Raw genomic sequence first — 27,766 nt, 5'->3', positions numbered from 1 at the left:
TGACCTTCAAATGGGTGTGGTTAGAATTTTAAAGTGTTGTGAATTGAGCAGCATGTTTCCTAATATTTAGTGATATAGTGTTAATGTGGTAGCAAGGTGACTGGCTCACCCATGTTTTTGTAAGTGGTCAGCTGGTCTCATTTCCCTATGCCTGTGTTTTAGCTGCTCGGTCATTTTACTAACATTTTAATCCCTCGTATAGCACTTTTTATCCTTTTTTTTGTCTTGAGTTGTGTTGTCTGAGTGCCGGCCGAAGTGGCCGTGCGGTTAAAGGCGCTACAGTCTGGAACCGCAAGACCGCTACGGTCGCAGGTTCGAATCCTGCCTTGGGCATGGATGTTTGTGATGTCCTTAGGTTAGTTATGTTTAACTAGTTCTAAGTTCTAGGGGACTAATGACCTCAGCAGTTGAGTCCCATAGTGCTCAGAGCCATTTGAACCATTTGTTGTCTGAGTGTCACTATGTAGTTTCATCCTTACTGTGTGCAACAATTTCAGTGATTTTATCAACATTTGTTTATTTTACTATGTGCATGGGCACTGATAACCTCGCTGTTGAGTGCACATAAACTCGGAAAAAAGAAACACACACACACACACACACACACACACACACACACACACACACACACACACACAGAGATATATATATTCCGATTATCTCCGGAATGCTTTTTTTGGTTGCCATAACTTCACAAAACTTTTACAATGTAGAATTCAGCACTTTGTAGAACACACAGTGTGATCAACTTGTGCACTGGGACCTAATGGCAACGTCTCCTATGATGCCACATCACAACATGCCTGCAGAAATTGGAATTTGTTTGTAATTATTGACCAGATATTATGACAACCTTATTGGCAATGAGAATTTATTGTGAATTGTTCTCTGTTAGAAGTTTATTGCAGTTCATTTGAAAATGGGTTTTAGTTTCATAACAGGATTTCGTTGCGAACTGTTTGGTTGGTTGATTTGGGGGAGGTGACCAAACATTGAGGTCATTGGTTCCATTGGATTAGGGAGGGAAAGGGAAGGAAGTTGGCTGTGCCTTTTCAAAGGGTCCATCCCATCATTTGCCTGTATAAATTTAGGGAAAAATCACGGAAAACCCAAACCAGGATGGCCAAACGTGGGTTTGAACTGTCATCATCCTGAATGTGAGTCCAGTGTGCTAACCATGACGCCACCTCGCTTGGCGAACTGCTATTCTTTAAAAGAGGATGTTATGTTTAAGCTGGCTTTGTTAAAACTAAATTTCAGTAAAATAGTTCTTACGGAAATTTCCTTGGGACTGACAGAAACATTTGTTAAAGGCAGGAATTCCTTAAAAGTGGCTCTGTTAATGTGGCATTTTACTGTAATACAGTCTTGCATGCTGCAAGTTTGTTTGTCCAGCCCATGTTTCACGGTCAAATGAAACTGTGTTTCCTGAGACCTTTTCAAGTCACAATCATCCATGATGCATACGAGCAGACGGAAGCGACGAATCAAAATTTGTACCAAGACCAGAATTTGAATGTGGGTCTCCTGCTCACTAGGCAGAAGCGCTAACCCCTGTGCGAACCCTGCACGCTGGCTTTGCACAACTGCATGTCTTGCTTCTTGATCCAAATTCCCATTCATGCCTCAACCCGCTTGATATTCCTCCTGACTCAAACATAATTGCAAAGTCTGTCCAACTGTATTGGAATAGCAGCTCAGTCTAGTGATCAGGATCCCCGGTTTCGAATCTGGGCCGTGGTACAGAAATTAATTTGTTTCTTCAGTCTGCATATATACGTCATAGATGTGTGATGCTTGAAAAGGTTTAATTTGATTAAAGCACCTATTCCCTGGTTTCAGGCAGGATCTCCTATTTTGTGTGATGCTGAAGTGCTATTTCGATATAGCTGGAGAGTCTGTGAATTGCTATTCCAGTTTGGGGGGAGGGGATGGGTTGTGGGAGGGATACAAAGTGGACATAGGTGTGAATGGGAATTTGAATCATCTGCCTTGTGGGCAGGGGAGCCGGCTTTGAATCTCGACCTTGGTACAGATTTTCATTCGTTGCTTCATTCTGCACACACACACACACACACACACACACACACACACACACACACACACACGTATATATAAAATCAACCTGACTGATAGTGGGTCTGCACAACTGATTGCAACTCGCTGGACCTGACTGGTCGGGTTGACAACCTCACTTGCCCATCACTTCTTTAGCCCACAGAGATTAATAATTACTCCAGATTAATTACTGGGCAAGCCTCGTGTTCTGTGTCAGGTCTGCATGATGTTAAGTTCTTTGCTACATCTTTGTGGGAAATTCATAACACAAACAAAATCAGCTGTGGGATTTCATCCTGTCTGCCTTCTGGTTACTGCCTCTCCATTTATTACAATCCTAATCAGTGTCTATTGAGTATTTAGGTCTAGGCAGTGGGGGATTGTATACCAATATTTATTAATCCACAAACATTCATACAGTTTACAGGAAGAACATGTCTTAAAATCCCAGTCTGCTTAGTTAGCTGGAATCAGGCCATCCATATTCAAAGAAGAGTGAGTCAGAAATGAGTGTGTACAGTAACAGCTCATAGATTGTTCGGGCCTAAGTTTGTTTTGTGTCTGTGTCACCAATAATATGGCCAACCTGCCGAATATCTGAAGTACTTGGCATCCACAAGGTCAAAAGGGCAACAAACTGTTGGTTACTGTTCAATGTCCTAGCGACAGTGAGGGACTTCGCCTATTGCACATGGAGCTCACTGCATAAGTAATGGTGGTACAATTGCCAGTTCACGGGTCCTCGCATGATAATAGTCGTCTCTGCTCCAATGTGATCTCGTATTCAGAGTGATTATCAATAGTATTGTTAGACACCCAGTTATGGGACACACTTTTGTTATACATATTGTTATTCTTTCAGGAACTGTTGTGGCCACTTGGCATAACACATTCTGTGCAGAATGGTACCAGACGCAACAACTACTTGAAAAACTGAGGGGCTGTGATGGAATGAAATAATTTGTTTTTCATTATTTGCCCCTGTTCTTACGTCCCTTTTGAGAAAATTTTCACGAGTTGCAACATTACTGTAAAACAGTGTCATTAGAAATTTAAATTAAAAAGATATTTCACATTTCCAAGAAATTTGAGTGGGGTAGGGGGAGGGACACCACGATTTTATACAGGAATTTGGAGGTCTTTATCAAAATCTGGGTAGAAATCCCTTTAAAACACCTCAGCAACAAATTACATAGTTACAGTATTTATCCATATTAGCATTGGAGTATCATTAGCACTTTGCTTTTTATTCGTCATAGTAAAGTGAGTTTTCAGACTGTGCAGCATTTCGATGCTTATTCTGGCTATTTAAAATTGAGCATTCAGATGCCAGAGTGCAAGACTAGTTTACCGTAGTAAGGAGAGCGACTTACGATGCTGCAGTAGTAATAGCTGCTTTGTACTATTCTTTAGTTTGGAGGCTAAGTCTAATTTTTCCTGGCATCCTAACCAACTTCTTTCAGTGTGAATACCATTAACTTACTTTACTTCAGTGTTCTGCTCTAGAACTTCCATCACCATCTTCACCTGCGCTATTGTACTTTTCTCCTTCTGATCAATAAATTTATGGCTGCTAACAGCAAACAATTTTGCTTTCCCACAAAGATTCTTGCTGTGATAACGTTCAGTGCTTACAGATGCAAGACAACAGAGTGCACTACTTTGAACTGGAACATGGATGTTTCTGGTTACATGACAAAGTTAATTCCCTCTGCTGTTGAGTATACAGATTGTGTTTGAGGTGTTTTCCTGAGTGATACTACTGATGTCATCTTAATTAACAGCATAATAGCCTTGTTTTGTAGACCAATGCGGTGCTCGTTGTAGATGGACAGTTTTGCCCCTCAACCAATCCTGTAACTGCTGTTTGCCAAATGCAAGTACCTTCTTCAGACTGAAGGGCTGTACAGAGCAGATAGACTTTAAATTTTACAGGGAGAAGTCTGTATACATAGATTTTCACTATTCAAGAAATGTTTATTATCTATTTGCATTATCTGTGAGGTACTTAGTTCTGAAAGTGTAAGATTGAATCGGGGTTTTAGACTTAATGCTCAATTATAAATTGTTTTGGTTTCTATATCTAAGACAATTGCAAATTAGATGCACCAGTGACTAGACCATAGGTTGTGGGGAGCCTATATAGCGTTCTGACTCCAATTCTTTCAAGTTTTCACATGAGAGAAGGTTATTATGGGTGCTGGGTTCAGGATCAGCAGGGCAGCATGTCTAAAGACGACTGACACTATCTACATGAGGCATTTAGGCTGGTCACAGATGCATACAGTACTAGCCCTGTCCCCATCCCCAGCCTCTGCCCTGAAACTGCCATTAACCATCAGGTGTCTGTTCTTAATGGCCTATCGCTCATATGGGTTGTTGTCTGACCACAGTCACTAATATTTGGCCTGTTTGAGTGTCCCCCCAAGGAAATGGCATTCATCAAATGTTCACAAGCGATACAGCATTTTTTGATCTGCACGGTGGTAGACCAGTCTGATTTTTGGACCAGATTCTAGTCTGCACGAGAGGGCGAAGTTGACTGCTAACATGAATACTCAAAAAACTAATTTTTATCTGCAGCAGCTTAAAGAAATTCTACTCCATATTCCGTTATAAAAGTGTACCTTTGACATATTATTCCTGTACTCCATTTACTTGCCAATTTAATTTGGTCTCAGTGGTATTGTCAAGATCTATTTACCAAATAATTTCACTGAATACATCACAGCTTTTTATATAATCTTGAAGGGACTGCAGCAGACGAGATGTATTTAAACTACAAAATTCTTCAGCAGCTCAGGCACTTTTGCATACACTAAAACCTTTCGCTACATGTTTCCAGCGGTCCATTACATCCATGATGCCTGCCATTGCCTTAGTATATTTAGGGAAGAAGGTTATACTGTACATAATTGGGTGAATGGAAGTTAGTGATAGCAAACTGCTATCATTATATGACGTGATTCACCTTCTGCTAAGAAGACCACCAGCGTCTTGGCTGTGGCATGTGAACATCAGCTTGTAACGTTTAAGGGGTTTGCTTCCTGTTTAGTGTCGCATGGGTGGCTGTTGCATTGAGCCCACTCTATTTTGGGTGATGAAAATCTGTCATACCTCTAAAACATTTTTGTATCTCTTTGCATCTTTGTCCAAAAGTGCTAGGATGGTACAACTAGCTCCTCAGACTAGGCTGTAACACCCAAGATTTAAAAATTTTCTAGTTTGTAGCTGTTCACATAATTTTTTTTTTTTTTTTTTGCCAGTTTTATATCTTTAGTCGCTTTTAGAATTTTGCTCTTTTATTACTTTTAATCCACACATTTTACCATGTGATTAATTTATTAGGAATTTCATCTTAGTGACTGGATGCCGATGACCGTTTAGGTATGTCCATAGCCCAGACAACAACAGAAACAGCAACAAACAGCTGTGCGCCTAGAGCTTTTTTTCCCTTCAAAACCCTTACCAACTGGTTCACCCAAGTTCATTTTGTGTGTTGTTTCAGTTTGATTATGCTAGTTCCTCCCTTTTTCTCTTGAAAAGTGCTATACATGACATTCTGAATATTTAGTCACAATTGTGTTAGTGGTCTTACGGTGGATGTTGCTGCTTCAACAGGACATCCTTTGGCAAGGATCAGTGTTACTTTGGGGTCTCTTGGACATAACAGAAGTGTAAACTTTCTTAATGTGATATCCTTAAATCCTGTTAGCATCAGAAACACAATTTAAGTACACTGCTGACCATTAAAATTCCAGCATCAGGAAGGTTAGCAAACAACAAATTTTACTTACTATGTGTATACAGTTAGCAGGAAGAATACGTGAGTAGGTGATTTGGAAATATTCAGAGTGCAAAAATTGGTGCACAGAGCTGACAGCTCTGGCAGCAATAATGGCTCTAACCTGGTCGAGTGTTGGGTCAAACTGAGCGTGGATGACAGATACAGTTGCGGTGCGGGATTAGCTGAGCGGTCTAAGGCACTGCAGTCATTTACTGTGCGGCTGATCCCAGTGGAGGTTAGAGTCCTCCATCGGGCATGAGTGTGTGTGTGTTTGTCCTTAGGATAATTTAGGTTAAGTAGTGTGTAAGCTTAGGGACTGATGACCTTCGCAGTTAAGTCCCATAAGATTTCACATACATTTAAACATTTTGACAGATACAGTTACATCATTATTCCAATTCTGTGCCAGAGTTTAACTGTCTCAGCAAACATGTTACCGTATGTTTTCAGTGAGTAAGAGGTCTGGAGAATGTGCTGGCCGGGGCAACAGTCAAACACCCTCCATATTGAGTTAGGTCTGTATAGCATGGGCAACATGTGATATTGCATTATCTTGCTGAAAGATGATGTCACGGGGACCTCAAAGACTGGCCTCAAAACATCAAAGACATACTGTATTTTATGGCATAAGCTTCCCCTTGCATATTCCTCTCATAAGATTTTTCATCATTAAAAATTATTTTATTAATATCACACACAATTCCCTCTCCTGGTTCATTCTTAATGGAGTGGCCTTCAAATGACCTGACAATGAACAACAGTGGACACAGTGGTACTTGACATTCCATTGTCACAACATACAGTAAATTTGACAAGTGAAATTGCAGATGTATTTCTAGGTCAGTTTGTTATAAGTCATCATAATAGTGAAATATTCAGACTACACAGCAAAATTTAAATTAAATGTTTTGTCTTACACTGATACAACTGAGTGAAAGCTGCTGGAAGACATTTCTCCAGTGATCCTCATTGAATACAGTATTGGCGGAGATAAAAATATAAACTCATGGCTGCAAAAGCAAGCTCCAAATCTTTCTGGGGGCCTAAAACAGGGAAATATCCCGAAATTGTTAATGGTGTAATTGCATATGTCAATTAACTTTGGAGCAGTGGTTGTGCTGTCTCTTACAATATGAGTCAGAACAAAGATTGCGAGATAGCTGCCATGCTCAACATTGACAAAATGATTTTATAGCAAGCATTGGTTGGGTGATTTGTTTTAAGAGATGGCATAATCTTAGTCTATGAAGGAGACCATCTTCATACCAGCGTTTACAGTGAGACAACATAGATAAGGCACTTGAGTTCCATTGTTACGTAATATAAGTGCTGTAGCAATGAGACTATTTGCTCTTCCAGTTTGGTAATGCTGACCAGACGCCAATGTTTTTTGATATGTCGCATAACACCAATGTTGCTCCATCTGGCTCGAAAAGTGTACTTCTTAAGATTGCAGGAGTGGAGAAACCAAGAGGCACAGTGATGTGCACTACAGCAGACGGCAATAAACTTCCACCGTATGCCATATTTAGTAGGATGACATTACCAATATCCCACATGGAATTTACTTATGAGTTCAGGAAAAGGACTGAATGACAGCAGATTTGATGGCGGATTATTTGGAGAAAGTCTGAGGAAGATGACCAGGGGCATTATTACAAAAGAAGTCCTTTTTTGACCTAGACAGTTTCCGGGATGACCTTGTGGGAGCTGTAAAGTACAAATTGAAATGTATGAAGTCCCATCCTGTCATCATCCCTGGAGGTTTAACCTCCATTCTTCAACCTTTAGTTGTCAGCATCAACAAACCTTTCAAAGAACATCTTCGACACCTGTATTCAGAAAGGATGGCGGTGAGATCTCAGCAGATGACTCCAGGAGGCAAGATAAGGAAACGATCAATACAGACGACGTGTGAGTGGATCCATGTGTGGGAGAAAAGTAATGTTGTTATTATTAAGAAGAGTTTAAAAAAAAAAAAAAACTGAAATTTCTTGTGCCATTGACGGATTTTGAGATGACATGTTGTGGAATAGTGAAAATGAAGATGATGATGTGTTATCTGAGCCTGAAAATAGTGATGACAGTGATGAAAATAATGTTGTGGGATATATATATATATATATATATATATATATAGAGAAGGAATTAAAAAACTACATTGCTGCTCTTCATTGCAGGCATAATGAAACTGTGGTATGAATCCAGTTCTTTTGGGTTAATTGAAAATAAGTACTAGCAGATACCACTTTTTTCACAACTACCATAAATATAACTTTTACATACCTAATAAGTAATTTTGCTGTCTTTCTGAATTCCTAAAAAGCACCACTCTACTACTCGTATAATTCCCTCTGTTTCAAGAACTTTTTTTGGAAAAAGTTTGCTATAAAATACAGTATAGTTGCTGTCCAAGTTACTGAGTATGACAACCAGAAATGATGATGATGATGATGATGATGATGATGATGATGATGATGTGTATCCAGTGGTGCCTCACATGATCAAACCAGATGCTAGGCCTATATGATAAGGAGGAATGTATTATGACAATGGTCATTCTCCTTGGAGCCTCCACAAACACACATACACACACACACACACACACACACACATATTGTGAAACTGTGTGCAGAGCCTGGACTCAGGTGAAAAGACAACGTGGTGCCACTCCTGTGTCCAGTGTTGTCGGGTACTCCACTGTTGGCATGTATCTCTCTGCTTCCTTGTCAAAGGATACCGCAATAACGGTCACCGTACTGACAGTCCATGGTACTCCAGACATTGTTGCATTGTCTGTGTGGATACTTTTCTTGCAGCAGGATCCCATTTCCTGATGCAAGATTCATGGTATGGCTGTACAATCCTGGATGGCCACACAAACAATGTCTTTCTTTTTTGACACTAATCACAGGGGACTGCTGAGATACTGCATGATGCTGAGTATTACAATCCTGAGCCCATCTATACTATATATGCCTGTCAAAGTAATGGAAGTGCAGTGTGAGCAGCAATATTGAGGAACGATTATTTGCAATCTCGAAATGCCACAATCCTGCCACTGTCGAATTTAGACTACTGCCTTCTTACCCAAAGTGTTACATGATCTCTTCATGAAAACCGACATTCTGCTGCAAAATAATTTCTTATTTACGTAATATAGATGGTATTGCTCGTGCCTACTTTGTGCAGTTCCACTGAAATTGCTGATAGTAATTTGACACTCGTTATTTGCCACCTTCATGCTGTTGCCGTGTTAAGCAAAACAATCAAGATGTGAGCAATTACAAATATTTGGCTTTTGTCAGTGTCAGTGGGTTTGAAGACAAAACAAATTCTTGTTTGTTGTATTAGGGTTGTCTTAGAGTGGTAAATTATTTCATGTACAGGGCCAATTTAAGGACTGGTAAGAAGATAATGTGACTGAAATTTGTGTGCATGATATTTATATGTTATGGATGATGATGCTAACTTAATGCAACATGATGATGAGGATTGTGGTCTTGGTTGTGAATGCCTATATTTTTTTATTATAAAGTCTTTTGAGAAGAGTTGAAATGGTAGGAATTACTGTTATTTTAAGAGTGTGGCACATGTTTTCATTGGTGTTTTTCGTTGCAGGCCACCTGGTCATCATGCCATGAAAAGTGAATACTGTGGTTACTGCTTCTTTAACAATGTAGCGTTGGCAGCAGAACATGCCTTGAATAATTGTGATATATCACGTATTGTTATAGTTGATTGGGATGTTCACCATGGTCAGGCAACTCAGCAAATGTTTTATGATGATCCTAGGTAAGAGTCGGGGATTAGATGTTATGGAATGCAGTGTAAATTAAGTTTGGGAAACCTTTTGTGGTTTATTGTTGTAAGGTTCTACAGATCATGGAGATTTTGTATACATATCCTTATGAAGGAAAATTCTGGAGAATATTAGAGGGTGACAATTATTGAACTATAACTTGCGAATGGTTTGTGTTAGGATGTTCAAACTGCACAGTTGGCCACAGGGCATGATGCGAATTAGTATGCACATACACATGTGCCTTGTTGTTGTGAGCCATTAACACGTGAAAATGTCACGGTACAGCGTGCCTGAGCATATAGTGGTTGTGAAGGCCTACTATGCAAGCAATAACAGCCCAACTGTGAATGGGTAGTCTTCATGATCACAGTTTTGCCAATGTCAGTCATCCAAAAAAGGTGAAAATGCTTGAAAACATCGAGAAGGCAGGTGCTGTGTTTCAAACAAGCCACGGGAAATTGATGAGATGAGCTGCACAACAGGTGAGAATCAATCGGGAGACACTGCGACAATTCCCCTGCGGGCCCGGGGCTAGAATAGGCCGAGGTATTCCCGCCTGTTGTAAGAGGAGACTAAAAGGAGTCTCTCACCTTTCGGATTTTATGTAATGGTCCCCTGTTAGGTTTGAACATAATTTTTCAAAATTTTCCTGAAGAGTGAGCCAATTGGGGAAGGGCGCCTTACATGGTGCATCGTGTCCATCGTGCATTGGGATCTTTAATCAACTTTTTTGTTGTGGCATTGCAGTCCTGCTCATCCACCATCTCTTGAACGAGGATGCCTCGCTGGGTACATTTTCCTCCACCCACTATGCAGTGTCGTTTTCTGTGCCGATGATGACCATGGAATTCTTTACACCTCATATCCAGCACGGTAGCCACTCCGTTATGGTGGGGCCGCCGAGTACCCTGTTGGTTGTAGCCCCCTGACTACACAGAGATCACTCTGCTGATGCCTGCGTTGTTAACTCCCCACGTATGCCAAGGAATAGATGCTTGTCACCCTGGGGCATTGGGCCTCCTGGCAATGGCCATCCTGCCAGGTGGCCTGTGCTGCAGCTGGGTGGCACCCGTGGGGAGGGTCCCTGGTTGGAGTGGGTGGGATCAGGGCGGATGACACGCAATGAAGCGTACTACGCCATCACTTGCTGGTGATCAAATGCCAGCTGTCTCTTAAGCGTTCCAAGTCTCAGTACAGTGCAAGGAAGTATGATCCAAAAACGTTCCCCTCCCTGGCCACACCATCAGAGGAACACCAACTAAGGATGCCAGTGAACCTTATTCGTCCCGATACCTCGTATGTACGAGAGCTGATGGGACTCCTTTGTCTCAATGAAGCCTCTGTTTTTTGTAGAGCATTTAGAGGACAAGTTTGGGGAGGTGGAGGGCTTGTCAAAAATGCGGTCAGGATCTGTCTTGATAAAAACGGCATCCTCTGCCCAGTCGCGGGCGTTACTCGCTTGTGACAAGCTGGGGGATGTTTCTGTTACCTTCATGCCTCATAAGAGCTTAAGTATGGTCCAGGGTATTATATTCCACAGGGACCATCTTTTGCAGTCTGATGATCAACTGCGCGCCAGCTTAGAGTGACAAGGCGTTCATTTCGTCCAGCGCGTCCATCAGGGCCGAAGGATAATCAGGTTGCCGCTGGTGCCTTCATCTTGGCCTTCGAGGGTGACACATTACCCGAGAAGGTCAAGGTGATGGTCTACCGCTGTGACGTCAAGCCCTATATCCCATCCCTGACGCAGTGCTTTAAGTGCTGGTAGTTTGACCATATGTCTTCCCGCTGTACTTCCAGCACCACATGTCGAGATTGTGGATGTCCATCCCATCCCAATACTCCATGTGCCCCGCCTCCAATCTGTGTCAACTGCGGAGAGCATCATTCCCCTTGCTCACCATACTGCAGGATTTTACAGTGAGAAAGGAAAATTATGGAATACAGGACCTTATGCTGCCGCTACGAGAACCGTTGTAGCCCCATCAGTTCCGTGTGTTCCAATCGGCTCTCAGAAACGGAAGACAACACCTGCCCCCTTGATGGTGGCGCCACTTCCCTCCCTGTTGCTCCTGCACCACCTCCCTCGGGAGCACAGTCCCCCCAACCATAGGGACACCAGTCCCTATTTCTCAGCCGGAGAAGCGTAAGTCTTCTTCGGCTCCTCTTGCTAGGGAGGGGTCCCTTGGGCCACTCCCTTCCCAGGTTTCTGCTAGTGTGAAAGATGACGCCCGCCAGTGGCTGAAGTGCCCAAAAGCAGCTGGTTGTAGGCCTTCACAATCATTCTCAGTCCCAGAGACTGAATCAGTGAAGCCCTCCCAAGCAGAGAAACCCAACGATCACTGAGAGAAATCCAGAAAGAAGACCCCCAAGGCCAAGGGAATTGCGGTGGCACCCACACCACCACTGCCTACAAGCTGTGCTTTTGAGGATGAGGTGAAGATTCTGGCATCTGCTGAGGGCTTAGATCTCGCCAGACCCTCAGACACAATGGATGTAGCCTGTTCAGGAAATAAGTCAGTGGTAGCAGGTGATCCTGAGGTGTAGACTGCCTCATTGAGTGTTTCATGCCTTCCCAGTCTCACGATCACGTCATCCTCCAGTGGAATTGCGGCGGTTTTTTCCACTACCTGGCTGAGGTATGGCAACTGTTAAGCTTTACATGTGATTTCTGCATTGCCCTCCAGGAAACCTGGTTCCCGGCAATTGGACCCCTGCCCTTTGTGGCTACAGGGGATATTACAAGAACCGTAGCGAATATAATAGTGTGTCAGGTGGAGTTTGCGTTTATGTCCTGAACACTGTATGTAGTGAACCTGTGCCCCTTTAATCTTGTCTTGAAGCTGTGGGCGTCGGGGTATGGACGACGCAGGAAATAACTGTCTACAATGTATATCTCCTTCCAGATGGTGCGATACCCCTGAACGTATTGGATGCACTGATTGATCAACTCCCTAAACCTTTCCTACTTTTGGGTGATTTTAATGCTCATAACCCCTTGTAGGGTAGCACCATGCTTACTGGCCATGGCAGAGGCGTCCCAACTCGACCTCTGCCTGTTAAGTACTAGGGCCGCCACACCCTTGATTGTGTCTCTTGGTAGTTACTCGGCCATTGATTTATTAATAAACGTCTCTTGTCTGACTAAAAGTGATATCTCCTTATCATCTTCAACCGGATCTAGTGTAATGGTGTCTTTCCATCGCAGTGGCAGGAGAGCACCATCATTCTGGTGCTAAAATCTGCTAAAAATCCGCTTGATGTGGATAGCTATCAGCCCACCAGCCTCACCTACATTCTCTGTAAGCTGCTGGAACTTATGGTGCGTCAGTGGTTGGGTTGGGTTCTGGAGTCAGGTGGCCTACTGGCTCCATGTCAGGGCATCTTCCGCGAAGGTGGCTCTACCACTGATAATCTTGTGTTCCTCTAATCTGCCATCTGAACAGCCTTTTCCAGACGCCAACACCTGGTTGCCGTCTTTTTTGACTTGTGTAAAGCATGTGACACGACCTGGTGTCATCATATCCTTGCCACTTTGTATGAGTGAGGTCTCTGGGGCCCACTCCCAATTTTTATCCAAAATTTCTTGTCGCCTTGTACTTTCCATATTCAGGAGAATGGCATTTCGCAGGGCTCCGTATTGAGTGTGTCTCTATTTTTAGTGGCCATTAACAGCCTAGCAGCAGCTGTAGGGCCATCGATCTCCCCTTCTCTCTATGCACGGGACTTCTACATTTCGTATTGCTCCTCCAGTACTGGTGTTGCTGAGCGGCACCTACAGGGAGTCATTCACAAGGTGCAGTCATGGGCTCTAGCCCATGGCTTCCAGTTTTCAGCCGCGAAGTCGTGTGTCATGCACTTCTGTCAGTGTCGTACCATTTATCTGGAACCTGAACTTTATCTTAATGACGATCTACTCACTTTAGTGGAGACATATTGATTGTTAGGACTGATTTTCGGCACCCCATTGACATGGCTTCCATGCCTTCTTCAGCTTAAGCAGAAGTGCTGGCAGCACCTCAATCTCCTCCGCTGCCTGAGCCACACCAACTAGGGTGCAGATTACTCTACGCTGCTGCAGCTCTACAGAGCCCTTGTCCAAGCCCGCCTTGACTATGGAAGTCTGGTTTATGGATCGGCGGTGGCCTCAGCATTGCGTTTACTCGATCCAGTGCACCACCGTGTCCTTCGACTAGTGAAGGGAGCTTTTAGAATGAGTCCAGTGACCAGTGTCCTGGTGGAGGCCGGAGTCCCTCCATTGTGGATCTGACATGCACAATTGCTCGCCAGTTATGTTGCACACATTCGTAGTTCTCCTGGGCATCCAAATTATCATCTCCTTTTCCCTCCCGCGGCAGTTGTTCTCTCGCATTGGCAGTTCTCGTGTGATCCCTTCTCTCCGAACTGGAGTCCTTCCCTTTACCACCTGTACTTGAGGTCCATTCACATACACCTCCATGGTGTACATCTCGGCCAAAGCTTTGTCTGGGCCTTTTGCATAGCCCTAAGTACTCCAATAACCCCGCCGCTCTCCACTGTCACTTCCTCTCGATTCTTGATGTGTTCTGGTGCTCTGAAGTTGTTTACACCGGCGGCTCGATGGCTGATGGTAATGTTGGCTTTGCCTATGTCCACAGAGGTCATATTGAACAGCAATCCTTGCCCCGCTGGGTGCAGTGTATTCACTGCAGAGCTTGTGGCCATATCTCGTGCACTTCAGTACATCTGTTCCTGTTCGGGTTAGTCGTTTCTTCTCTGTTCTGACTTCCTGAGCAGCTTACAAGCTATCGACCAGTGCTATCCTCACCATCCTTTGGTAGCGAACATCCAGGAGTCCATCTCTGCCCTGGAACGATCCAGTCGTTCACTGGTGTTTGTGTGGACCCCAGGACAAGTCAGAATCCCAGAAAACGAATTTGCTTACAGGCTGGCCAAACAGGCTATCCGGAAACCGCTCCTGGAGATGGGCATCTCTAAAACTGACCTGCATTCTGTCTTGCGCCACAAGGTTTTTTGGCTTTGGGAGACGGAGTGGCATAACAGTATGCACAACAAACTGCATATCATTAAGGAGACTGAATGTGTGGAAGTATTCCCTGCGGGCTTCTCGAAGGGAATTGGTTGTCCTTTGTCAGCTCCACATTGGCCATACATGGCTCACACATGGTACCTCCTCCGTCTTGAGGACCCACCTCAGTGTTGCTGTGGCTCCCAAATGACAGTTGTCCACCTCTTGCTGGATTGCCCAGTTTTAGCCACTCTGCGGTGGACTTTTAACTTTCCCAGTACCCTACCTTTGGTGTTGGGTGACAGTGTCTCAACAGCAACTGTAGTTTTACGTTTTATTCATAAGGGTGGGTTTTATCATTTGATCTGAGTCTTAGCGCATGTCCTTTGTCCGTCTGTGTCCTCCACCCTAGGGCTCTTTGGGTGGAGGTTTTAATGTGTTGCAGAGTGGCTGGCTTCTCCTTTTTTATTCTCATGGTCAACCAGCCATGGTAATCTGCTTTCTTGTTTTTAATCTCTTCTCCTTGTTTCTTGTGTGTCTCTATGGTTTTCTTGCCTGTTTTGTCCATTGTAGTGTTTGTTGTCCTTTTGTTGTTCTTCTGGTTCTTCCTTTCTCCTGTTATAGTGCTATATGTCTTCTTTGTTTTCTTCTTTCCTTTGGGGGATTGTTCTACTAGGAACAAGGGACCGATGACCTCACAGTTTGGTCCCTTTCCTCCCCTTTTAAGCCAACCATTCAATGAACACCGTGACAAATTGTTGCTGAAGATCTGCATCTCTTCCCATACAAAATTTAAACGCATCAGCGATTAAGCCCCAGGGGTATGGAACAGCAGTTGTGTTTCGCCAACGCTGTTGTCCACAGAATTGCCGAACAGGACTTTGATGTGAATATGATTTGGTTTAGTGGGGAAGCCCATTTTCATTTGGGTAGGGTCATCAATAAGCAAAATTGCTACATTTGGTGGAATGAGAATCTGCATTTTGCGATCGAAAGTCTCTTCACCCTCAAATTGTCACTGTATGGTGTGCAATGTCCAGTCATGGAATGATCATTTCAATATTCCTTAATGGCTCGATGGCTACCAAATGGTACATGAAAGTTTTGGAAGATGATTGCATCCCCATTATCCAAAGTGACCCTGATTTCAACAAGATGTGGTCGTGCAAGATTGAGCTTGACCCCATCAAAGCTGGAGAGTGTTTGATGTTCTGGAGGAGCACTTTGGTGACTGCAGTCTGGTTCTGAGGTACCCAGAGGCCACTGGCATGGGCCTCGATTGACTGCATGTTCTCCGGATTTGAACAAATGCGACTCCTTTTTGTTGGGCTATATGAAGCACAAGGTGCATAGCAATAACGCCAAAACCATTGCTGAGCTGAAAATAGCCATTCAGGAGGTCATTGACAGGATCGATGTTCCGACACTTCAGTGGGTCATGCAGAATTTTGCTTTTCATCTGTGTCATATCATTGTCAATAATGGCACACATATTGAACATGTCATAATCTAAATCTGAATATCTGTAGTTATGTTTACATGTTGAATAAAGTGTGTACATGCTGTAGTCTGTAACGAAAATTTTTTTTCCATATAGTTCAATAATTGTCACCCTCTATGTTCTACCGTTACATTTATTTGCATTATATGTTAACGGCAGTGGTTTACATCTGCTGACTTAGGTGATGTTTCATACTAGTATGATGTTGTGCAACTGTTATTTAGAATAACACTTAGTTTGCAATGTGTTAATGCATTCAGCCACCTCTGTCGTAAGCTTCCATACTTGGACAAACTGTAACATTGTCCAATTCTTCATATTTATGAGAATTTTGATACCTAACTGCTTAGGAGTATGTAAGTGAGAACTGATTCTCTGCTGTCTCTCTCTCCATTCTGCCCAGTTAAACAGAAAGAAAATGCAGTAATTTTATATTAATGACAAAAAAGATAAAACTGTTATTTCTTTTATAGGGTTGTGTACTTTTCTATTCATCGTTATGAACATGGCTCCTTTTGGCCAAATTTGAGAGAGTCTGATTATGACTACATTGGGGAAGGAAAAGGAAAAGGATACAACTTTAATGTACCACTGAATAAAACAGGAATGACTGATGCTGATTATTTAGCTGTTTTTCATCACGTTTTATTACCAGTGGTTTTGGAGGTACGTATTTCTAACTACACTTACTTTCTTTAAGTTTTAATGGGCAATGATAATCAGAGTTATTAAATAAACATTTGGTAGCTTCTGTATTCATAAATATACCTTTCATGTGGATAGAAAAATGCAATAATCAATACTGATTTATTTGAAACTAGACTACATTTTAAAACCTGATTTGAGGACACAGAACTCCCTCAAGTGAAGTGCATATGTACACACGTTACTCTTAATTTTCACTTTTTTATATATATATATATATATATATATATATATATATATATATATATATATATATATATATATATATTTATATATATATATATATATATATATTTATTTTTTTTCAGTCACCACACACCTTTAATTTCCAGTGTGTTTCTGAGTCCTACTTTTTCAAGTAATTCTGGTTTTCATTGAATTCCTCTTTTTTTAAAGTTTAAGACACCCCCCCCCCCCCCCCTCTCTCTCTGCTTGAACTCTGATAAACATTACCTTTCACGCGTGAGCATTATCTTGGCTCTGATGCTATAATCTTGCTTCTGAATGTGCCTTGTAGTATGGTGATTATCTTTCTTTGCAGATCCTATTTACAAACAGAAGTATGAATAGTTTTAAATTCCTCTTGCTATTTTATAATATCATGCAGAAATAAAACAATAATTACAGGGAGTTCAGTTATAATTAATGAAATCCAGAAAAAGAAGGCAATAACAAACCAGAAGGATCCAAAGGGGGACGATAGTGCACTCAGTATAATAGGTGTAGGTAGATATACTAGATACTGGATAGGTATGTGCTGCCAGAACTTGAATGCACCAAATGAAATGGAAAGTTTGAGAACATTATGTATGTTGTACGAATGAAAACGTGTTCTACTGAGAGATTGGTTTTTGTGCAAGAATGAACTTCCTCTGGAATGTGTTCAGTTGGAGAGATGCTTGGTTTCTTTCGCAAATCACATGCACAGTATCTCACAATGATGTAGAACGTACATTTTCAGCACCCACTTAACCATTATTATATTGCTGAATAAACGTGTCACACACATTTCATTGGTTTTTGTGTGTTCGTCTTTCCTCACACACTTAGAAACTATGTTGCCGTGTGTCTGTGTGTTATTCACCATAAGCACAGTTCATCCTGGATATTGCTCTTCCATTCCCCATTCTTACATCCTTTTGCTTATTTGTATGAATATTTTATTACTGATGTTTCAGTTTAAACTAATATATCATTAAAAATAATAAAATGTAAATGGATAGATTAAAAATCTACTCACCAAAGGGTGGCAGACAAACACACACACACACGCACACACGCACACGCACATGCAAAAGGTTTTAACTTTTACAATCTTTCAAAGCCAGTGATTCCTTCTTCTGGCAGAAGAGTTGAAGGGGAAGGAAGAGGTGTGAAAGAAAAGTGCTGGAGAGGTTTAGGGAAAGGGGTACAGTTCAGAAAAGTCACCTGGAATCCTGAGTTAGGGGAGACTTATTAGACAGGATGAGAGAGAAAGACTAATTGTTGAGAACTGCACTGGATGAGATTTGAAAACTTGAGATCTTAAAGGTGGAAGACAGGGTAATATGTGAGACAGAGATTACTACTAAAACCCTGTGCATGAGTTAATAAGATTGAAAAACTAAGTGCATTTTGTGCAGCTGAGATGGGAGGGGTGGAGGGGGACAGTGAAAAATAGACAGATCAGAAAATGAAAGATGTAGAAAACTAAAATAGGGCGAAGAAAGGAGTAGTTACTGTGAAGGAATGCTGAGATGGAAGGCATTAACGTAAATGAAGACCAGGTGGGTGGCGAGAATCAAGGATTTGCTGTAGTGCTAGTTCCCATCTGTGAAGTACTGAGAAACTGGTGTCTGGGGGAAGAATACAGGTGGCACATGTGGTGAAACAGGGGCCGAGGTCATGACTGTCATTTTGTGCACCATGGTCTGCAACAGGATACTGTGTGTTGCTGGTATACCCCCTTTGCCTATGCCCATTCATCCTGACTGATAATTTGGTTCTAGTCATGCCAATGTGAAAGGCCAAACATTGTTTACATAACAGCTGGTATATGACATGTTGTTTCACAGGTGTTTTGCCAGTTACAGAACTGAAATAGGTGGTGGTAGGAGGGTGCACAGGACAAATCTTGCAGCTGGAACGATCGCAGGGGTAGGAGACGTAGGGTAGAGACATGGGTTCAGAAGTAGCCTAGAGTCTGACAAGAGTATTGTGAAGATTGGGAGGGCAATGAAAAGCTATTTTAGGTGTGGTGGGCGAAATCTCAGACAGAAAGGATTTCATTTCAGGACATGATTTTAGGAAGTCATGTTCTTGTCCAAATAGCTGATTAATTAATTGGGTGACAAGTGATATGCTCCGAAATTGTCTTGTGGAGCGATTAGCAGTACCAGGATTGGATGTGATGGCTTAGGAAATCTGCTTGTGAACTAGACTCTTGGGATAATTACTTTCAGTGAAGGCTGAGGTAAAAATGGTGGTGTGTTGCTGTAAAGAGTCACCATCCAAACAAATAGGTTTGCCTCGAATGCCAAGGCTGTATGGGAGGGATTGTTTGACCTGGAAAGGATGGCAACTGTCAGAATGTAAATACTGTTGTTTGTTAGTAGATTTAATGTGGACAGAAGTGTGTAGTTGGCCTTTGATGAGGGTGAAATCAACATGAAGGAAAGTGGCATAGGATTCAGAATGGGATGAAATGAAATTTAATTCGGAGAAGGTACTTACAGATTACAGGAATTTTAACAGGTCAGCTTCAACACCAGCCCCCCCCCCCCCCCCCTCCCCCTCTCTCCCCTTGCGGGTCTGGGGGTTAGAATAGGCCCACAGTATTCCTGCCTGTTGTAAGAGGCAATTAAAAGGAGTGTCATACGTCTCGGCCTTTAGGTGATGGTCCCCTCTCAGGTTTGACCTCCGTATTTCAAATTTATTCCAAAGAGCGAGCCAATTCGGGGAGGGCGCCTTACTTGGTTCAAATTTGTCCATCGTGCATTGAGATCTTTTGCCCCTTTCTCGTCGTCACATTGCAGTCCCGCCCATTCTCCATACCTTGGGCGAGGATAAGCCGTGCGCTATGCAGTGTTGCTTTCTGCGCTGAAGACGACCATGGACTTCTTTGCGCCTGATATCCAGCACGGTAGCCAGTCCGTTGTGGTTGGGGCGCCATTTACCCTGTTGGTTGTAGCCCCTGACAACACAAGAATCACTCTGCTGATGCCTGCGCCGTGAACTCCCCACGTGTACCAAGGAGTAGGTGCCTATCTCCCTGGTGCATTGGGACTCCCGGCAGTGGCCATCCTGCCAGGTGGCCCTTGCTGCGCCTGGGTGGCACCCGTTGGGAGACCCCTTGGTCAGAGTGGGTGGCATCAGGGCGGATGACATGCAATGAAGCGTGGTACATCATCTCTTGCTGGTGGCCAGCCACCAGCTTTCTCTAAGCATTTGAGGGCTTAATTTAATGCAAACTACGTTTGACCCCAAATCGTTCCCCTACCTAGCCACACCATGGGAGGAACAAAATGGTTGGCAGTGAAGCTTATTCGCCCCAGTACCTAGTATGTACGAGAGCTGATGGGGAGTCTTTCACGACGATGAAGCCTAAGTTCCTTGTGGAGTATTTAGAGGACAAGTTTGGAAAGGTGGAGGGCTTGTCCAAAATGCGCTCTGGGTCAGTTTTAATAAAAACAGCATCGTTTGCCCAGTCATGAGCATTACTCGACTGTGACAAGTTGGGGGATGTTTCTGTTACCATCACGCCCCATAAGAGTTGAAATATGGTCCAGGGTATTATATTTCACAGGGACCGTCTATCGCAGTCTGATGACGAGCTGCGCGCCAAATTGGAGCGGCGAGGCATTCATTTTGTCCGGCGCGTTCATCAGGGTCTGAGGGATAATCATGTTGCCACCGGTGCCTTCATCTTGGCCTTCGAGGGTGATACATTGCCTGAGAAGGTCATGGTGATGGTCTACCGCTGTGACGTCAAGCGCTATATCCCACCCCTGATGTGGTGCTTTAATTGCTGGAAGTTTGGCCATATGTCTTCCTGCTGTACTTCCAACCCCACATGTCGAGATTGCGGACACCTATCCCATCCCAATACTCGATGTGTCCCACCTCCCATCTGTGTCAACTGCGGAGAACAACATTCACCTTGCTCACCAGACTGCAATATCTTACAGAAAGAGTGGAAAATTATGGAATATAAGACCGTGGACTGACTGACCTACAGTGAGGCTATGCGGAAGTTTGGACGCCTCCATCCTGTTTGTATGACTTCCTCTTACGCCGCCACTACCAATGTTCTAACCCCATCATTTCCATCTACAACAGTCACCTCCCAGAGCTGGAAGACCACACCTGCCCCCTTCCTCATGGGGTGGCACTACCCTCCCTGTTGCTCTTGTGCCACCTATTTCAAGAGCAACATCCCCCCACCCATCGGGGACATCCGTCCCCACCTCTAAGCTGGAGAAGTGTCCAACTTCGTCGGCTCCTGTCGCTCGCAAGGGGTCCCTTGGGTCCCTCCCTTCCCAGGTTTCCATCAGTGGGACAGATGATGCCCGCTAGTGGCTGAAGTGCCCACAAGCAGCTGGTTGTACGGCTTCACGATCCTCCTCTGTCCCAGAGACTGAATCAGTGAAGCCCTCCCAGCCAGTAAAACCCAAGGGGCAGTGAGAAAAGTCCAAGAAGAAGACCTATAAGACCAAGGAAATTGCAGTGGCACCCACCCCACCGCTCCCTACAAGCTCTGTGTCTGAGGATGAGGTGGAGACTCTGGCGTCCGCTGAGAACCTAGAGCTCGACGGCCCCTCAGACGCAATGGATGTTGATCGCACATGTCGTCAGTTGGTGGTAGCAGCTGACCCGGCGGCGTAATCTGCCTTCTCGGTCCCTTTGCGCCTTTTTCGACCATGGACAATGTCATTCTCCAGTGGAATTGCAGTGGTTTTTTCCACCTCCTTGCTAAGCTTAGACAACTTCTCAGCCTTTTCCCCTTCTTCTGCATTGCTCTCCAGGTAACTTGGTTTCTGGCGATGCAAACCCCTGCCCTCAGTGGCTATCAGGCATATTATAAGAATCGGGCAGCTTATGAGAGGGTATCTGGTGGCGTCTGCATCTCTTTACATCGAGTGTGTACCTCTTCAAACAGCTTTAGAGGCTGTCGCTGTTCAGCTGTGGACGCCTCAGGCTGTTACTGTCTGCAGCATCTATCTTCCACCGGATGATGATGTCCCACAGCATGTATTGGCTGCGCTGATAGCCTACCTGCCGCCCCCTTTTCTGTAACTGGGCGATTTTAACGCCCATATCCCTTTATGGGGTGGTTTGGTGGCAACAGGCCAAGGCACTGTCGTTGAGCAGGTGTTGGCACAGCTCGACCTTCCTCTCTTAAATAATGGTGCCTCCACACATTTCAGTGTGGCACATGCCACATACTCAGCCATTGACCTTTCAATCTGCAGCCCTGGTCTTCTACCATGTGTCCAATGGAGTGTACATGACGACTTGTGCAGTAGTGACCACTTCCTGATCTTTCTGTCACTGCCACAGTGTCACTCTTCGGGCGCCCCCCCAGTTGGGCTATGAATAAGGCTGTCCGGGACTCGTTCGCCTCCATTACCACCGTTGAGCCTCTTTCTAATGACAACATTGATGTGGTGGTTCACACGATCACCACCAGCATTGTTTCTGCTGTGGAATCTGCAATACCCTGTTCTTCTGGGTCCCCTTGGCAGAGGACTGTGCCTTGGTGGTCACCCGAGGTCGCTGAAGTATTTAGAGATCGCAGGCGGGCGTTCCATTGTCATAAGCGACACCCATCATTGTAACACCTCATCGCCTTTAAATGGCTCTGTGCCTGAGCTCACCGCTTTATTCGCCGGTGCAAGCAGGAGTGCTCGGAAAGGTATGTCTCCACCATTGGCCTCCGTACCTCTCCATCGCAGGTTTGGGCCAAGGTTAGGCGACTCTATGGCTATCGGACCCCAATCAGTGTACCTAGACTTTTCCTGAATGGATCAGTCTGTACTTACTCCGACACAATTACAAACTCTTAGCGGAGCATTATGCTCAGAGTTCCGCTTCTAGGAATTACCCGCTCCCTGAAAGAGTAGTTGGAATTTAGGAGCCGTTCATTCCACATGCGCCAACCCGAATCGTACAGTGCTCCATTCAGTGAGTGGGAATTCCAGAGTGCCCTAGCCGCTTGTCCTGATAGGGATCGCATCTGCTATCGGATTCTCAAACACCTCTTGGTGAACTGCCAGCTATGCCTCCTAGAACTTTTCAACTGTATCTGGGTTGAGGGTAAGTTCCTGTCTCAGTGGCGGGAAAGCATTATTATACCAGTGTTGAAGCCTGGCAAGAACCCACTGGAGGTGGACAGCTACCGCCCCATTAGCCTCACCAACGTTCCGTACAAGTTGCTCAAATGTATGGTGAGCTGGAGGTTGAGTTGGCTACTTGAGTCTCCGGGCCTTCTGGCTCTGTCTCAGGGTGGATTCCGTAAGGGCCGCTCTGCCACTGATAATCTGATCTGCCTGTAGTCTGCCATCTTTAGGGCATTTGCCTGCCTTCAGCACCTGGTTGCCATCTTTTTTGACATGCGGAAGACATACAGTGCCACATGGTGGCATCACATCCTCACCACTGTTAATGGGAGGGGTCTTAGGGGCCCACTCCCGGTTTTTATTCAAAATTTTCTGTCGCTTTGTTCCTTCTGCGTGCAGATTGGTTCCTCCCATAGTTCCTCCTGAGTCCAGGAGAATGGGGTCCTGCAAGGCTCAGTCTTGAGTGTCTTCCTCTTTTTAGTTGCTATCAATGGGCTGGCTGCAGCTGTGGGAACGTCCGTATCGGCTTCTTTGTATGCTGATGCCTTTTGCCTGTACTATAGCTCCACTAGCATTGGGATTGCTGAACGGCAGCTACAGAGCGCTATCCGCAGGGTGCAATCTTGGGCCATCACGCACGGCTTCCAGTTCTCGGCTGCCAAGACTCACGTTGTGCATTTCTGCCCGCATCGCACTGTTCACCCTGAGCCGCGGCTTTATCTTGACAGGGAACCTCTTGCTGTGGTGGAGATGCACCATTTTAGGACTTGCTTTTTGATATCCCATTGACTTGGCTCCCTCATATTCGTCAGCTTAAACAAATGTGCTGGCACTGTCTTAATGCTCTTCATTGCTTGAGTCACACCAGCTGCGGTGCCATTTGGTCTGTCCTTCTACGACTGTATCAGGCGTTGATTCGGTCCCATCTCGATTATGGGAGCCTGGCTTATGGTTCGGCATTGCCCCCATACTTCTCTACGGGATCCGACTTGCAACTGGAGCTTTCTGCACAAGCCCTGTAGACAGCATACTTGTAGAGGCTGGTGTTCCACCATTGCGGATCCAGTGCCTACGTCTACTGGCCGCTTATGCTGCACATGTTTGTAGCTTGCCAGGGCATCCAAATTACTGTCTCCTGTTCCCCAACTCGGTCGTCCATCATCTAGAACTGCAGCCCCGGTTAGGTTGTACGATCGTGGTTCGCGTCCAGGCTCTTCTCTCTGGGCTTGAGTTTTTCCCTCTTCCACCTCTTTTCCGGACCCATGTACGTATACCCCTGTGGTGTGTGCCCTGTCCATGCCTTTGGCTGGATTTAGCACAGGGCGCGAAGGACTCGGTCCCTCCTGTGGCCCTCCTCCGCAGCTTTCTTTACATCCTTGCCGCATTTCATGGCTCTGACGTGGCCTATACCAACGGTTTGATGGTTGCTGGTCGAATTGGTTATGCGATTACTCTTGGGGATAATTCTGAACAATGCTCATTGCCGACTGGCTGTATTGTTTTCGTTGCAGAGCTTGTTGCCATCTCTCGCGCCCTAGAGCACATCCGCTCCTGCTTAGGTGAGTCCTTCGTTATCTGTAGTGACTCCCTGAGTGGCTTACAAGCTATTGACCAGTGTTTCCCTTCCTCTTGTCTGGTGATGGCTATCCATGAGTCCCTCCATACTCTTTCCCGTTGCGGCCGCTCTGTGGTCTTCGTGTGGACCTTGGGTCATGTCGGCATCGCGGGTAATGAACTTGTTGACACGCTGGCCAAATAGGCTGTCGGTGCACTGACCTTGGAGATTGGCCTTTCGGAGTGTGATCTTAATGCAGATGGTCTTTGGCACCTGGGGTGATGAATGGCTCACCCTGCCTTCACCCAACAAACTTCAGGTCATCAAGGAGACTACAGGTGTGTGGCACTCTACCTTGCAAGCTTCCCGCAAGAACTCTGCTGGCTACGCATTTGCCACCCTGGCTGATGCATGGTCATCTTTAGTGCCGCGAGGACCCACCCCTCTGTCACTGTGGATCAGTGTTGACAGTGGTCCACATCTTGCTGGCCTGTCCGCTTTTAACTGCGCTCAGGCAGACGTTTGCGCTGCCTGATACACTCCCTGCACTTTAAATGGATGACGCTGCAATGGGAGACTTAGTTTTGAGTTTTATTCTTGCAGGGGGCTTTAATCGCTTGATCGAAGGGTTTGTCCTTTTTTTTTTTTTTTTTTGTGTCGAGTGTGGCCTTTGGCCTACGATTTTAGATTGGGGTTTTTAGTGTGTCTCTTGATGGTTGGCTTTTCTATTTTTGTTTCCATGGTCAGCCAACCACTGTCACACTCTGTGTGTGCTTTTAATTCCTTTTGTCTGGTCTTTGTCTTTTTCTTTCTTGTTCTGTGTCATCCCTTGTCATCTCTGTTGCTTTTTTTTTTCAAATCACTTTTGGGTGCTTCATAGTCATGGAAAAAGGGACCGATGACCTTTGCCGTCTGGTGCCTTCAGCCCTCACAAACCAACCAACCAATCAATCCACACAGGAATGATGTCATCAATATACCACTACCTCAGTATCATCTCTTACAAGCCTTCCAAGAATTTCTCACATCCAGCATTGCTTCATTATCCTCCGAGCAGACAAAGGATCTACCACTGTGGTACTTTCCTGACAGGAGTATGTTAGTGAAGGTCTACTCCAGCTTTTTGACACCTCTACATGCAGCATCTGCTATCAAGATCTCATCCCTGTGATTCAAATTGACATGCAGTCCCTCCTAAAAACCTCAGGCCTCTCACAAGGACATACACCTCAATCCATAGAAATCCCATCCAAACCAAGCAGCCCCACATTTCACCTTGTTCCTAAGATCCAGAAACCCAGTCACCCTGGCCGTCTTATAATTACTGGCTTCAGAACACCCACCTAATGTATATCTGCCTTAGTTTATCAACACGTGCAACTTCCCCCGTATATTAAAGATACCAACCATTTCCTAGACCGTCTGAAATCTGCACCTGTCCCACTCGAATCGCATACCTTGCTTGTCACAATTGATGCCACCTCCGTCTATACCAACATCCCCCATGTACATGGCCTGTCTGCTACTGATCATTTCCTCAGTCAAAGCCCACCTGATTCCAATCCCATGACATCCTTCTTCCTCACCTTAATCAAATTTATACTTACCAACAATTACTACACCCTTCACCTTTGAGGGGCAGACAAACAAACAGATATACAAACATGGTATGGGGTATGGCCCTGGGAACCACGTTTGCTTGTTCCTATGCCAACCTTTTCATGGGTTGCTTGGAGGGGCTTTTCTGGGATTCATAAGCCGTAAGCCTCAGGTTTGGTTTAGGATGACATCTTTGCCATATGGACTGATGGTGAGGCTGACCTGTTAAATTCCTGGAATCTCTGAATAGCTTCTCCCAATTAAATTTCACATGGTCCTACTCTCAATCCTATGCCACTTTCCTTAATGTTGATCTCGTCCTCACTAAAGGCCGCCTACACACTTCTGTCCACGTTAAACCTACTAACAAACAACAGTACTTAACATTTTGACAGTTGCCATCCTTTTCATGTCAAACGTTCCCTCCCATGCAGCCTTGGCATTTGAGGCAAACCAGTTTGTTCGGATGCAGACCCTATACAGCAATACACCACCACTGTCACCTCAGCCTTCTTTAGATGAAATTATCACAAGAGCCTAGTTCAAAAGCATATTTTATTGGGCCATCACATCCAATCCTGGTACTGCTGACCCTCCAAAAAGTACTTCGGAGCATACTACTTGTCACCCAGTCTTATCCTGGTCTTGAGTGTATTAATCAACTACTTTGACAAGGCCATGACTTCCTAAAATTATGCCATGAAATGAGATCCATTCTTCCCACCACTCTTAGAATAGCTTTTCATCATCCTCCCAATCTCTGTAATATCCTTGTCAGACACTATGCTCCTTCTGACCCATCTCCCTAACTTATGGCTCCTACCCACTGATTTCAAGACTTGTCCTGTGCACCCTCCTACACCACGTATTTCAGCCCTGTAACTGGCAAAACATATACTATCAAAGAGAGAACCACCTGTGAAACAACATGTCATATACCAGCTATTATGTAAACAATGTTTGGCCTTTTACATTGGCATGACTAGAACCAAATTATCAGTCAGGATGAATGGGCATAGGCAGAGAATGTATACCAGCAACACACAGTATCCTGTTGCAGAGCATTCTGAACAATATGACAGTCATGACCTCGGCTCCCATTTCACTACATGCGCCACCTGTGTTCTTCCTCCAGACACCAGTTTCTCAGTACTTCACAGATGGGAACTGGCACTACAGCACATCCTTGTTTCTCGCCACCCACCTGGCCTTCATTCACCTTAATGCCTACCATCTCGGCATGACTTCACAGTAACTACTCCTTTCTTCGCTCCATTTTAGTTTTCTACATCTTTCATTTTCTGATCTGTCTATTTTTCACTGCCCCCCCCCCCCCCCCCCCCCCCTTCCCCAAAATCTCTGTTACACACAATGCACTTAGGTTTTCAATCTTAGTAACTCATGCACGATGTTTTAGTAGTAATCTGTGTC

At 44.5% G+C, this 27,766-nt stretch overlaps 1 protein-coding gene across 8 annotated transcripts in view; it reads left to right on the top strand.

Moving 5' to 3' along the window:
* Positions 1 to 27,766, top strand: part of LOC124607049 (histone deacetylase 6) — a 325,114-nt gene that overhangs the window by 90,422 nt on the left and 206,926 nt on the right. For all 8 annotated transcript variants that reach the window (XM_047139236.1, XM_047139241.1, XM_047139228.1 and 5 more), the window contains 2 exons: positions 9,467 to 9,640; positions 16,633 to 16,825. In XM_047139236.1, the coding sequence (XP_046995192.1) occupies positions 9,467 to 9,640; positions 16,633 to 16,825 (367 nt within the window). The remainder of the gene's footprint in view (positions 1 to 9,466; positions 9,641 to 16,632; positions 16,826 to 27,766) is intronic.

This window comes from Schistocerca americana, chromosome 1 (assembly GCF_021461395.2).
Source record: "Schistocerca americana isolate TAMUIC-IGC-003095 chromosome 1, iqSchAmer2.1, whole genome shotgun sequence".
Classification (NCBI taxonomy): Eukaryota; Metazoa; Arthropoda; class Insecta; order Orthoptera; family Acrididae; genus Schistocerca; species Schistocerca americana.
This window is presented reverse-complemented; position numbering and strand designations above follow the sequence as displayed.